At 48.5% G+C, this 12,759-nt stretch overlaps 1 protein-coding gene across 1 annotated transcript in view; it reads left to right on the top strand.

Moving 5' to 3' along the window:
* The window catches only part of LOC132770359 (probable cation-transporting ATPase 13A5), a 77,465-nt gene that overhangs the window by 42,872 nt on the left and 21,834 nt on the right, over positions 1 to 12,759 (top strand). The window contains exons 17-21 of the mRNA XM_067466290.1: positions 4,696 to 4,813; positions 5,387 to 5,511; positions 7,654 to 7,817; positions 12,351 to 12,470; positions 12,589 to 12,668. Coding sequence (XP_067322391.1) covers positions 4,696 to 4,813; positions 5,387 to 5,511; positions 7,654 to 7,817; positions 12,351 to 12,470; positions 12,589 to 12,668 — 607 coding nt within the window. The remainder of the gene's footprint in view (positions 1 to 4,695; positions 4,814 to 5,386; positions 5,512 to 7,653; positions 7,818 to 12,350; positions 12,471 to 12,588; positions 12,669 to 12,759) is intronic.

Here is a 12,759-nt window from a genome sequence, read left to right as displayed (position 1 = left end):
TGCTTTGACCGGGGGTGCTTCCATGATGTCTTGAACTTGTTTTTCTGGCGGAAGAGCGTGTTGGTGATGACAAGGTTGTGCTCCGCACATTTGGTGAGAAGCAGGATGCCATTCGAGTTGCTGTTTCCAACCCCGTCTTTTCCTATGGTGCCTGGCCACAGGTCGAAGTCTCGCCCGACTCTTGCATTGAAGTCCCCCAGGAGAATGATTTTGTCCTCCTTAGGTATCCCCGATAGGACAGTGTCCAGCTGATAGTAGAATTTCTCCTTGATGTCTTCATCAGCGTCTAGTGTTGGTGCATAGGCACTTATGATGGTTGCCCGTTGGTTTTTGGCAAGATCAATTCGGAGGGTGGAGAGTCGTTCGTTGATGCCAGTGGGTGCTTCGGACAGATGTTTCATCAGTTCATTTCTTATAGCGAAGCCAACTCCGTGCATTCTTTGGTCTTCTTCGGGCAGTCCCTTCCAGAAGAAGGTGTAGCCTCCTTTTTCTTCCTTCAGCTGTCCCTCTCCTGCTCTCCGGGTCTCCTGAAGGGCTGCTATGTCGATGTTGAAGCGTCCCAGCTCCCTTGCGATGATGGCAGTTCTGCGTTCGGGGCGTTCACTGTCACTGTTGTCCATCAGAGTCCGTACGTTCCACGTACCGAAGTTCATTTTTCTTTTTTGGCCGCAGGATGGTGACCCCACTGGACGCGGCAGTCCAGTCAGGGATAAGTGAGGCAGACTATGTTTAGGGCACCTTTTCTAGCCCCCTCCCCGTGTGGGGTGAGCAGAGTGGGTCCTCAATAGGGCTGCTCAGTCGTGGATACAGCTGCCGAACTACTCAACTGCCTCGGACCTTGAGGTAGAGCGACTGAGTCCGTACCCACCGCCCATGTGCCAGTCTGTGACTAGGGGCTTCCAGATTTCACAGTCCTGCCCCCGTCGCCACTCGCTGATCGCCATGGGACTTTGGTTGCTTGGTTTTTATTTTCTTTGGAAGACGCCTGTGCGTGGGTTTTTTTAATGTGTGGAGGTCAGTGCACAACTGATCAACACACAGACTTCACAGATGAGGTTCCACTGGTGATGTAGTTTAACACAATGACCGTGGCTTCTCAGTCTGTTGCAGCCTTCTTCCGCCTTCGCAGCCGTTGTAACATGTGCCATGTTATCCTCCGCCTGCTCCGCCGTTGAGGTCTTTGGGTCTTCGGACTGTGCTTGGTCTGGGACCTCCCCCGCGGCCACTCCTGGGAGTGCACGACTCCAGTTGTTGTGCCCACAGGTTCAGCGGAACACGCAAGCCCCCTCACCACGACAAGGTGACAGTCCATCGAGGGGGTACATTGTTATACTCCTGTTAAAATAAACTTGTTACTTTTTCCTCAAGCCTTGCCTGATACAGTTTCTTCTAAGTCGAACAGCCTCAATAATAAAGTCAGCCAGAAATAGTCCCTTTATAAAGTAGTTCCTAGGCTGATATTGATCGTTGCCCGGCTTCCCTCATAGATAAGGTGGCAGTGGGTGCTTTACCACACGCACCTTCACATTCGGTGGCATTAAAACGGTCATCGTTACAATTGGTGGCAGCAGTTTAATAACGGACCTCCTCACAGACCTTGACAAACCACAACTCCCATGATGCTCTGGAATTACACCATGCCAGTTAAAGTGGTGTCAAACGGCATTAACTCTACAGTGTGGATGCACCCTCATTCGCCTACCACTGTCTGTGGTCAAGGCTGACCCTCAACATCTGCTCTGAAACTTATTTATAGGATGCTGACCCTGGGACCTTTGGAATGGCAAGGCCAAGCCCTTCCCTGGAGGCACTGACCTCTTTATCTCCCTCAGCCATCTTGTGAGGCTCTTGTGATGAGGAAAAAACCAAAATGTCTTAGGTTGAATGTTGCATTTGACCCGAAAAAGTTTTGCAATGCCTGACTGTGGATTTCACTGATTCTGCAGAATTGGAGGCGAAACCAATGATTATACTTCTCTGTAATTAATGACCCAGACACATCCATCTTCCCAAAGACACACCTGTCCCCAGGCTAGTAGCCAAGGGGGGAAGTGTTAGGGGTTCAACGCCCCCCCCCCCCCTAAAAATTTCAGGTGAAAAATTCAGGTTGACTCATTAGTTTTCACTGGTTAACCAAATGCCCGTACTATGAGAAAAAAATTGAGTCCCTCCACATCTGCAAGCACTATCACAACCCAATTTTGATTGGGTTGTTGTAGGTTTTTTCGGGCTATACGGCCATGTTCTAAAGGCATTTTCTCCTGAGGTTTCGCCTGCATCTATGGCAAGCATCCTTAGAGGTAGTGAGGTCTGTTGGAACTAGGAAAAAGGATTTATATATCTGTGGAATGACCAGGGTGGGACAAAGGACTCTTGTCTGCTGGAGCTAGGGGTGAATGTTTCAACTGACCACCTAAATTAGTTGGTTGTTGTAGGTTTTTTCAGGCTATATGGCCATGTTCTAAAGGCATTTTCTCCTGATGTTTCGCCTGCATCTATGGCAAGCATCCTCAGAGGTAGTGAGGTCTGTTGGAACTAGGAAAAAAGGTTTCTATATCTGTGGAATGACCAGGGTGGGGCAAAGGACTCCTGTCTGCTGGAGCCAGGTGTGAACGTTTCAACTGACCACCTCAATTAGCATTTGACGGCTTGGCAGTGCCTGGGGCAATGTTTTTTTGAGAGGTGATTAGATGTGCCTGGTTATTTACTCTCTGTTGTTGTGCTGTTGTAATTTTAGAGTTTTCTTTTAATACTGGTAGCCAGATTTTGTTCATTTTCATGGTTTCCTCCTTTCGGTTGAAATTATCCACATGCTTGTGGATTTCAGTGGCTTCTCTGTGTAGTCTGACATGGTGGTTGTAAGAGTGGTCCAGCATTTCCATGTTCTCAAATAATATGCTGTGTCCAGGCTGGTTCCTCAGGTGCTCTGCTATGGCTGACTTCTCTGGTAAGTTTCTTTTTTCCCCCTCTGTTCCTTTTTCCTCTTGTCTGTGTGTCTTTTGCATGGGACTTGGCTAGAATCCACTTTTGTGCAACAGTTTCAAGGGAAAGCCTTACTGCCTTCGAATAGTTCTTTACTTGTTAACAAAGTGTTCAGCCAATACATAACGTTCTTTTGTCAGAACTGAGGATCTCTACTGATGGTTGCTATAAAAGGCTTGTATGTCTGGTTGCTTATGGGTTTGCAAATCATACCCACAATCCCTTTGTACTTCTGTGGGAAAGGGTCCTCTTATTTTCCCCTCTGTGTCAGGAGTCAATTTCCGAAGGCATGAAGACATCACAAATTCCCTCTGTGACATCCTGACTGAATCATCCTGGCTGCCTTTTCTCTCTGTGACATTTTGATGCCAGGAGAGGGTGCTGGAAACCTTGTATTGGAACTTGTGAAGCAACAAACTCTAATAAGGAAACTGAGAAGATGGGGGAGATAGGCAGGAAAGGTGTATAAAAGGAAGTGGTGGTGGGGAAAAGCCAGTAGTGTCTTTCTTTGCTGCTGTTGCATCCCAGTTCAAGAAACGAGACCATAAGATTAAATCCACCACACTGGACTGTAAGAAAAGCAATCCTTGTTTATTGATGAAAAATTGGTTACAAAAGAAAGGTAAATGCAAAGTCAAAAAGCCACAGAAAAGCACAGAAGTCAGTAGAATCTCTGAACTTGAGCAAACTTTCAAAAGCCACAATACAAGAACCAGGAATCTGTTAGCCTTTTACTAACCATGAACTTGATAACTAAGCCTCTGGGATTACTGGCCATGAAACACAGGAATTCTGCCAAGGCACAGCCACAGTCCCAAATGTTGCTTGATCTAAAGAGGCACCCGGCAGGAGGCCTCTTAAACCAAAGAAGCTATTCTTTGAAACGCCCCTTGACTTTGACGTCTGGGCCTGTCTCTCCTGTAAACGATGTGACCTTCATAGAAACGGGGAAACATTTCTGTCTCTAACTATCTGTTCTCTTCGGTCCTCATTAAAAACCCCAGGTGGAGAGATATCATGGCTAATTCCAAAACATTTTCCTCCAGCTGTTGAGTTTCATTTTCATCCCCACTGACCTCTGCATCAACAACAGATTCCACACTGTCAGGGTCAGGGAGCGCTTGCTCAGTTGGAAAAACTATCAGAGAATCTGGTTCACACAGATCAGGATCAGGCTGAACCCCAACAGCTGCAGAGATACAAGTAATATATTCATTTCAAAGCAAAACTGGCTTGTGAGTGATCATTTAATATTGCTATATAAAACCTACAGTCTTACACTCTGAGGGACCCAGTCAAAAGGACCTTGCATATATCCAACAATTATATGATCCATGTTGACCTGTATGCCATGACTTCAAAGGAGTCGTGATATTGATGCCATCCCTGTGGCCTTCCAACCTCTTCCATTCCTGAAGGAGACTTGAATTGCTTTAGATTAGCGAGATATTCCTTTGCTGCAGCTTTACCTATTCTGTGCTGCATTTCCCCTGCTGCACCCTCTTCTCCATCCTCCCCGGTTGAGCCCTGTTTAACCTTTTAGGAGAAAGAAGACTGAGGCAAAGAAGATGTTGAGCAGTTCTGCCTTTTCAGAGTCCACACTATTGGGCACCCCTACCCCACTCCAGTCCTGCTTTGAGGACAATTCTTCCTCCCACTGCAGAGCCCTTGTGCTTGACACTCAATGCCTCCTTCCTCCATGTTTCCCTCCAGTGCCTCCCTCCTTCCAAGCGGAGCTGAAGTCCTTCACAGCGCAGGGCTTCCGGGTCATTGCCTTGGCCCATAAAGAGCTCTCCCTGGACGCAGGCGACAGCTTCAGGGACCTGGACAGGTAAGGCCTGGCATTTGCCACCAATAGTCCTTTGTAGCCAGGTATCCATTAAAAACTAGCAAGTAAAACCAAAACCAAGGAAACCTGGTCAGATGTATGGCTCAACTGTGATGATGTGCAGGCTTTGAATCCCCTCTCCTGGTTCTAGTCTGAACTTTAAGGGGTTGTCCAAGGTGCTGAGCCTACTTTAGGAATGTCTCCTTGGCATAACAAAGATATTTATGTATTTATGTATTTATTTATTTATTTGATTCAATGTATACTGCAGTCAGCTTCAATAATTTACAATAATTTAGAATGCCAGAGGCTGGATGGACATCTTTGGGGAGTGATACAGTTGTGGCAGGTAGGGGTTGGATTATATGACCTCTAGGGCACTTCCAACTCTAGTGGGATATTGACTGTCAGGGGATTCAATGGAGGTATTGAAACAGAGGCTGAATGGCCATCTGCTTGGAGTGCTTTGATTTGTCTATGGCTGGCAGAAGGGGGTTGGACTGGATGACCTTGAGAGCCTCTTCCAACCGTAGGAGTTTAGGATGTAGCATCCTTTTTTGTTCTGATTCTTCCAAGGGATGAGTTGGAGTCCGGCCTGACCTTCCTGGGCCTCCTGGTCATGGAGAACCGGCTGAAGGACGAGACCAGGCCTGTCCTGGAGGAGCTCAGGGAGGCCCGCATCCGGACCGTCATGGTCACAGGTACCACCACTCCTCTTTTTCTCTGCCTCTTTCTTTTATGGGATATCCATGCACTGAGAGTGGGCAGAGTCACTGCTGTTGATGCAGCCAATGCTCCATCAGTGCCTTGAGGCCAAGCGAAGCTCCCTTGAGACTCAATCCCTCAATCTTTTAACTCCCGCCACCTTAGGCGGGAGCCCTGACAATTCGGTCACGCGCTGTGAAGCATTTGCTCGGTTCTTCGCAGACAAAGTCGCCTTGATCCGTTCTGGGCTGGACGCCGCGTTAAATGCAGTCTCTGAGGATGTGACAAGAGCACCTGCTTGTCCTATTTTGATGGATTCTTTTCAGTTTGTGAAACCCGAGGATGTGGACAAGATACTTGGAGGAATGAGGCCCACCACGTCCATCCTAGACCCCTGCCCATCCTGGCTTCTGAGGGAGGCCAGAGGGGGATTGGCTGAGTGGGTAACGGTGGTGGTTAATGCCTCCCTTCGGGAAGGCAAAATTCCAGCGAGCCTAAAACAGGCTATTATAAAACCGCTGTTGAAGAAACCATCATTGGACCCCACTAAATTGGACAACTTTCGGCCTGTTTCCAATCTCCCCTTTTTGGGCAAAGTCATGGAAAGCGTGGTGGCCTCACAACTCCAGGTATTCTTGAGAGACACGGATTATCTGGATTCGGCACAGTCTGGTTTCAGACCGGGACATGGTACCGAGACGGTCTTGGTCGCCTTAGTGGATGATCTGCGCCGGGAGCTAGACAGGGGGAGTGTGTCCCTGTTGGTGCTCCTGGACCTCTCAGCGGCCTTCAATACTGTCGACCACGGTATCCTTCTGGGGCGTCTTGCGGAAATGGGTCTTGGGGGCACTGCTTTGCAGTGGCTCCAGTCATTCCTGGAGGGCCGCACCCAGAAGGTGTTATTGGGGGACTCCTGTTCTACACCACAACCTTTGACTTGTGGGGTGCCACAGGGTTCCATACTGTCCCCCATGCTGTTTAATATCTACATGAAGCCGCTGGGTGAGATCATCCGGAGTTTCGGGGTGCGGTGTCATCTGTACGCAGATGACGTCCAACTCTGTCACTCCTTCCCACCTGCTACTAAGGAGGCTGTCGAGGTCCTGAACCGGTGCCTGGCCGCTGTAACGGTCTGGATGAGGGCGAACAAACTGAAATTAAATCCAGACAAGACAGAGGTACTCCTGGTCAGTCGCAAGGCCGAACAGGGCATAGGGTTACAGCCTGTGCTGGATGGGGTCGCACTCCCCTTGAAGGCACAGGTTCGCAGCTTGGGTGTGATCCTGGATTCATCGTTGAGCCTGGATCCCCAGGTTTCAGCGGTGACCAGGGGAGCATTTGCACAGCTCAGGCTCGTGCGCCAGCTGCGCCCGTATCTCGGGAAGTCTGACTTGGCCACGGTGGTACACGCTCTGGTCACATCCCGCCTTGACTACTGCAACGCTCTCTACGTGGGGCTGCCCTTGAAGACGGCCCGGAAGCTTCAGCTGGTCCAGCGCGCGGCAGCCATGTTACTAACAGGAGCGGGACGCAGGGAGCACACAACGCCCTTGTTGTCCCAGCTCCACTGGCTGCCGATCTGCTACCGGGCCCAATTCAAGGTGCTGGTGTTGGCCTACAAAGCCCTAAACGGTTCCGGCCCAAAATACCTTTCGGACCGCATCTCGGCCTATGAGCCCACGAGGACCTTGAGATCGTCTGGGGAGGCCCTTCTCTCGATCCCGCCTGCCTCACAGGCACGTCTGGCGGGGACGAGAGAGAGGGCCTTCTCGGTGGTGGCCCCCCGGCTGTGGAATGCCCTCCCTGTAGACATCAGACAGGCGCCCTCCCTTATGTCTTTCCGTAAAAGCCTAAAGACATGGCTGTTCGAGAAGGCATTTAATTAAGTGCTATAATAATGTGGTAAAGATGACTGGAACGGAATAAGAAATATGAGATTGGTTACGATTCTACTATGAGACGGAGCGGATTATTTAGTGTAACTATATAATTGTTGTATTGCGAATATGTTGTTTTGTAATTGCCTTTTGTAAATTGCCTTTTATATGTTGTACACCGCCATGAGTCACCCTAGGGCTGAGAATGGCGGTTAACAAATGCACCAAATAAATAAACAAATTTCTCCTTCTCCTTTGCAGGTGACAACCTGGAGACAGCCATCACGGTGGGCAGGAACTCCGGCATGATCCCTTCAGGAGACAGAGTCATTCTGGTGGAAGCCAGTGATCCTGAGGATCCCCACCCAGTATCGGTCACTTGGCAGGTGATGGAGGACACAGAGTCCTGCAAGGAGAAGGACCAAGTAAGGCCATCAATTCTAAATTCTTCACAGAAATTTAGTCTGAGTAGGATTGATAGATCCATGGGGTGGAGAAGAAGCTTAATGGTATTGAAGTAGCAAATGCTGCCTTCCAACCACCAAGAGTGTGTCTACACTGTTGAATTAATGCACTTTGGCCCCACTTTAACTTCATAGAATCATAGAATCAGAATCAAAGAGTTGGAAGAGACCTCCTGGGCCATCCAGTCCAACCCCATTCCGCCAAGAAGCAGGAATATTGCATTCAAATCACCCCTGACAGATGGCCACCCAGCCTCTGTTGAAAAGCTTCCAAAGAAGGAGCCTCCACCACACTCCGGGGCAGAGAGTTCCACTGCTGAACAGCTCTCACAGTCAGGAAGTGGAATGATTTAGTGCAATGGAATCCTGGGGGCTGCAGATTTGTATGGATTTGAGGATTCTCCATCCAAGAGTGCTGGTAACTCACCAAAGTACATCTCCCAGGATTCTAAAGCACTGAGCCATCACAGTTAAAGTGGTATAAAACTGCATTTATTCTACATTGTAGATGTGCTCCTGGTCTTACATTTGTATTTTTACATGCAACCAGGGAGTGATAAAGGTGTTAAAACAGGTCTAGATTATCTGGCAAAGGGAAAAGAGGAAGGAGTGGGGCACCATGCCAGTTTCAGCACATGTGTCCCTTTCCCACTTTCTCCTTACGGTATTCCTCTGAGGTAGGACAAGGTCAGAGGAGTTAGTCCAAGGCCACCCAGGGAGGTCCATGTCTTAGACCCAGGGCTAGCTCTCCTAAGCCCCAGACCAACACTTTGGATTTCATAATTGGTGGAGACCTTTGCATTTATGGGCAACGAAGGCAAGAATCCTTTGAACCAGACCGCATTGCTGGTGGCTTGTTTCTCCGTGGAAAGGAATGGCTTTCAGTTTGCCTTTTTGTGAGCAAGGAGAGGGGATGAAAGCACACATGGACATCGCTTCATCTCGTGTGTATGCCATTGTTCAGTGGACAATGGAAGAGATACTTGTGGCATGGATAACTAAGACCACGGATAAAAGAATCCATGCCCGGTGAGCACAAGCTAAACTTAATGGGACAAGACAGAGAAACAGTCAGAAGGTTGAAGACAAGTCACAGAAGCTTATTCAGTTCAGCCGAAAGGTATGCAAGTATAGTACAGAGAAAGCAAGATGTCTTGTATAGTTTGACAGCTATTCAAAAGTTCTATTCCCCTACCTGACGGGCCAAGAGAGGGTCCAATCTGGATCTCTACCTTGATTGGCTGAGGGTGCCGCTGTCGTTGCCACCTCCAGGCAGGGATTCCCTTTTGTGAGGAAATGTCACAGGGATTCACCGGTTGGGGATGCAATGAGCTGCTGGGACGTTGCCTGGGAGATGTCCTTTGTGAAAGCAATAGTTAAGGAATGATAATGAGCCTTTGATGACCTCGACAGTCCCATTTGGTGTGAACGAAGTTGCGAGACTTCTGAGACAAAAGGCACTTAAAGGTTCGCTTATCAATACAAGATTTATGAATATACATACTTTGAGCCTCTGTTTCCACAGTCAGCAATACCTTAGTCTCGAGTGGGGGTGCTTTGAATGCGATTTTCCTGCTTCATGGCAGGGGGTTGGACTGGAAGTCCCACAAAGTCTCTTCCTACTCAATAATTCTATGATTTAACTAGACAAATCTTTTTCTGGCTTATCTAGCCTGACATGGGAAACTATATCTCTGCAAACACAAACAATGGATTATGGTTATTGCTTTGCCTGGGAAACAGCCAGAGGGATTTGCCCAACCTTCCTGCTCAGGAAATTTTTCAGCAGAGTTACAAAGAGGAAGTTTGTACGTTGGATATAAAGGAAATGGACACAGTATACAGAAAGATGCAAGCTAGGTAGAAAGTCAGGAAAAATACAGTGTTCCCTCACTTATTGCGGGTTCAGTTCCAGGACCACTCGCGATAATTGAACATCCACAAAGTAAAGACGCTTCATCCAACTGAGTGGGAGGAGTGGCCCTACTTCGCGGTGGCCTCAAACTCGCAACTCCACTGTTCCCTTCCTCGGAGGTCCCTTCCTCGTCAGGCTGGGCACCCAAGCCTGACACCTTGCCTGGCAAGGAAGGAGCAGGGAGCATTGGAGGGCTGAGGAGGAGGGCACCGCTGCCGAGGCCCTCTTTGCCAGTAGCGGCCTCCTCTTCCTCACTGCCACCGCTGTTCCCCACCTTGGAGGTCCCTTCCTTGCCAGGCTGGGTGTCCAAGCTTGATGTCCAGCCTGGTGAGGAAGGAGCAGGGAGCAGCAGAGGCGGTGAGGAGGAGAACGCCTCCGCTGAGGCCCTCTTCGGCGGCGGCCTCCTCCTTCTTGTTGCCTCTGCTGCTCCCCACCTCGGCCCTTTCCTCACCAGGCTGAGCACCCAAGGGGCCTCTGAGGCGGGGTAGGGACTCTCCGCCCACTTGGCGGTGGCCTCCTCCTCACCGCCGCCACTGCTCCCCACCTCGGTGGCCCCTTGGGCGTCCAGCCTGGCGAGGAAGGAACGGGGAGCAGCTATACAGTGTTCCCTCACTGCTCCCTGCGAAACAGCGAGTCCGCAATAAGCAAACCGCGAAGTAGAGAGGGAACACTGTAGATACTAGGCCTGGGTAACAACGGAAAAATTTGTTTCTAAAATCGATTCGTTTTTTGGGGTTTTTTGCGTTTCGATATTTAAAATATTTCCGAAATTTTAATTTTAAAAAGTTCGATATTTACGAAATTTCGTAAATGTAAAAAAATTACAAAACAATAACGAATCGATTTCCGAAACAATAACGAATCGATTCGTTAATGGCGGACGCGACCGCGCAATACGCTAAAAAACCTCCAAATGGGACAGGGGGAACTTCTGAAGCTTAATTAAACCAAAAACAACTATAAAAACCCTTAGAAAACCAAAAACAACTATAAAACTTGCCCCAGACATGCGGAAATAATAACGAAACGACCTCAAAACAATAACGAAACGAATACAATAACGAAATACAAAACATTTACGAAACGATTTAAAAATTCGTTTTTTTAAAAAAATTGCTCCAGAATGGTTCGTTATCGTTTCGTAATTGGAAAATTAACGAATTTTTTAACGAATTACGAAATTAACGAACGAAACCGCCCAGCCCTAGTAGATACATCTTATTAAAGGTTGGAAGGATAAAGTCTTTGTGGGGAAGAAGGCAATGCCAGTCTGCTCCTGATCTCTGCTGCTTTGAAGTAGCAAAAGTTCAAAAAGTATTTTGAAAATAAAATCAATATATTTATTGTGGAGCTCATGGTGAACTATAGATCTTTCAGGAGGGGCAGGGGAGGGTCATTGTTTTCTTGACAACATTTGGGCACCACATTCACCAAGGTTTTATGCCAGGCTCAGCACCTGCATCAAAAGGAAGAAGAGACTGGAGGGTCATTCTTATCCCAGGAGGACACAAAGCATCTGTGAGCAGTATCTCACCTTGTCTATCATCCCTTTGCTTTGCTGTGTACATTAATGTAGAATGGCTGTGAAAGGATGGAGGATGGAGGGCAGACCGGACTCTATACCCAATTATTTCCCTCAGTGCCTCGAGGCCGTGACTGGATGGCTGCGTGCCAGCAGGTTGAGGTGAATCCAGCAAAGATGGAGATCCTATGGTTGGGTCGACCGGGCAGTGGGGACATCCAGCTGCCTACCCTGGATGGCAAGGCGCTATGCCTGTCATCGTTGGTCAAGAGTCTGGGAGTCCTTTTGGACCCTCTGCTGATGATGGAGGCCCAGGTATCCGCCGTGAGCAGAACCGCCTTCTTTCACCTGCGGCAGGCTAGACGGCTGGCCCCCTCCCTGTCCAGGGACGACCTAGCTACGGTGATCCAGGCCATGGTCATCTCAAGACTGGACTACTGTAATGCCCTCTACATTGGCCTTCCTCTGTCGGTGATCCGGAAGCTCAAGTTGGTACAAAATGCAGCTGCTCGGCTTCTTGCGGGAATTCCAATGAGATGCCACATCACCCCAATCTGACTGCAGCTGCATTGGTTACCCATTGAGCACCGGATCCCTTTCAAAGGGATGGTACTCACCTTGAAGGCCTTGCATGGTCTGGGCCCGATGGACCTGAGGGACCGCCTCACCCCCTCCCAACTCTACCTCCCTCCGTTCTGAGGACCAAGATCTGTTGGAAATTCCCAGTGTCAAGACCTTGCGTCTAACAGCAACCAGGCGCAGAGCCTTTACAGCAGTGGCACCATCACTCTGCAACACTCTGCCACCTGAAGTCTGTCACCTTCGGGATCTATCAGCTTTCTGCAGGGCATGGAAGACATATCTGTTTCGACAGGCCTTTGATCTTTGATATTGTTGTTTTTAAATTGTTTTTAAATTGTGTTAGATTTTAGCCTATTCTTGTAAGCCGCTCTGAGCCCCACGGGAGTGGCGGCATAGAAGTTTGAATAATAAATAAATAAATAAATAAATAGTCTGTCGGGGTAATGCATGGAAATTGTTTTCACCTAAATTCTAGGATTCCTTCATTACTATTTATGGCAAAGGGAGCACCAGCAGCAGCAGCGATTTCCACTTTGCCATGAATGGGAAGACCTTTCAAGTAATCCAGAAATTCTTCAGCTCTTTGCTGCCAAAGGTAAATTGGGGTGCAAACTGGGGGTGGGTTGGAGGTTCACAGCTGGTGTGTCTGATTTGCAAATAGAATAATTGGTCATTTTTTGAAAAGTAAACTTTACTCGTTATGCTTTCTGCAGATTCTTGTGAATGGGACAGTGTTTGCACGGATGTCTCCAGGGCAGAAGTCCAGCCTGGTGGAGGAGTTCCAGAAACTGGAGTAGGTGATTTGCTCCCAAAATAGAGAGGAAGAGGTGGGATGTATGTATCCAAATGCCCCAGAATGGATTTTGGACGGGAGCGAGATACAG

This window comes from Anolis sagrei, chromosome 3 (genome assembly GCF_037176765.1).
Source record: "Anolis sagrei isolate rAnoSag1 chromosome 3, rAnoSag1.mat, whole genome shotgun sequence".
In the NCBI taxonomy this organism is placed as follows: Eukaryota; Metazoa; Chordata; class Lepidosauria; order Squamata; family Dactyloidae; genus Anolis; species Anolis sagrei.
The sequence above is the reverse complement of the archived record's forward strand: the minus strand, read 5'-3'. Positions and strand labels throughout refer to the sequence as shown.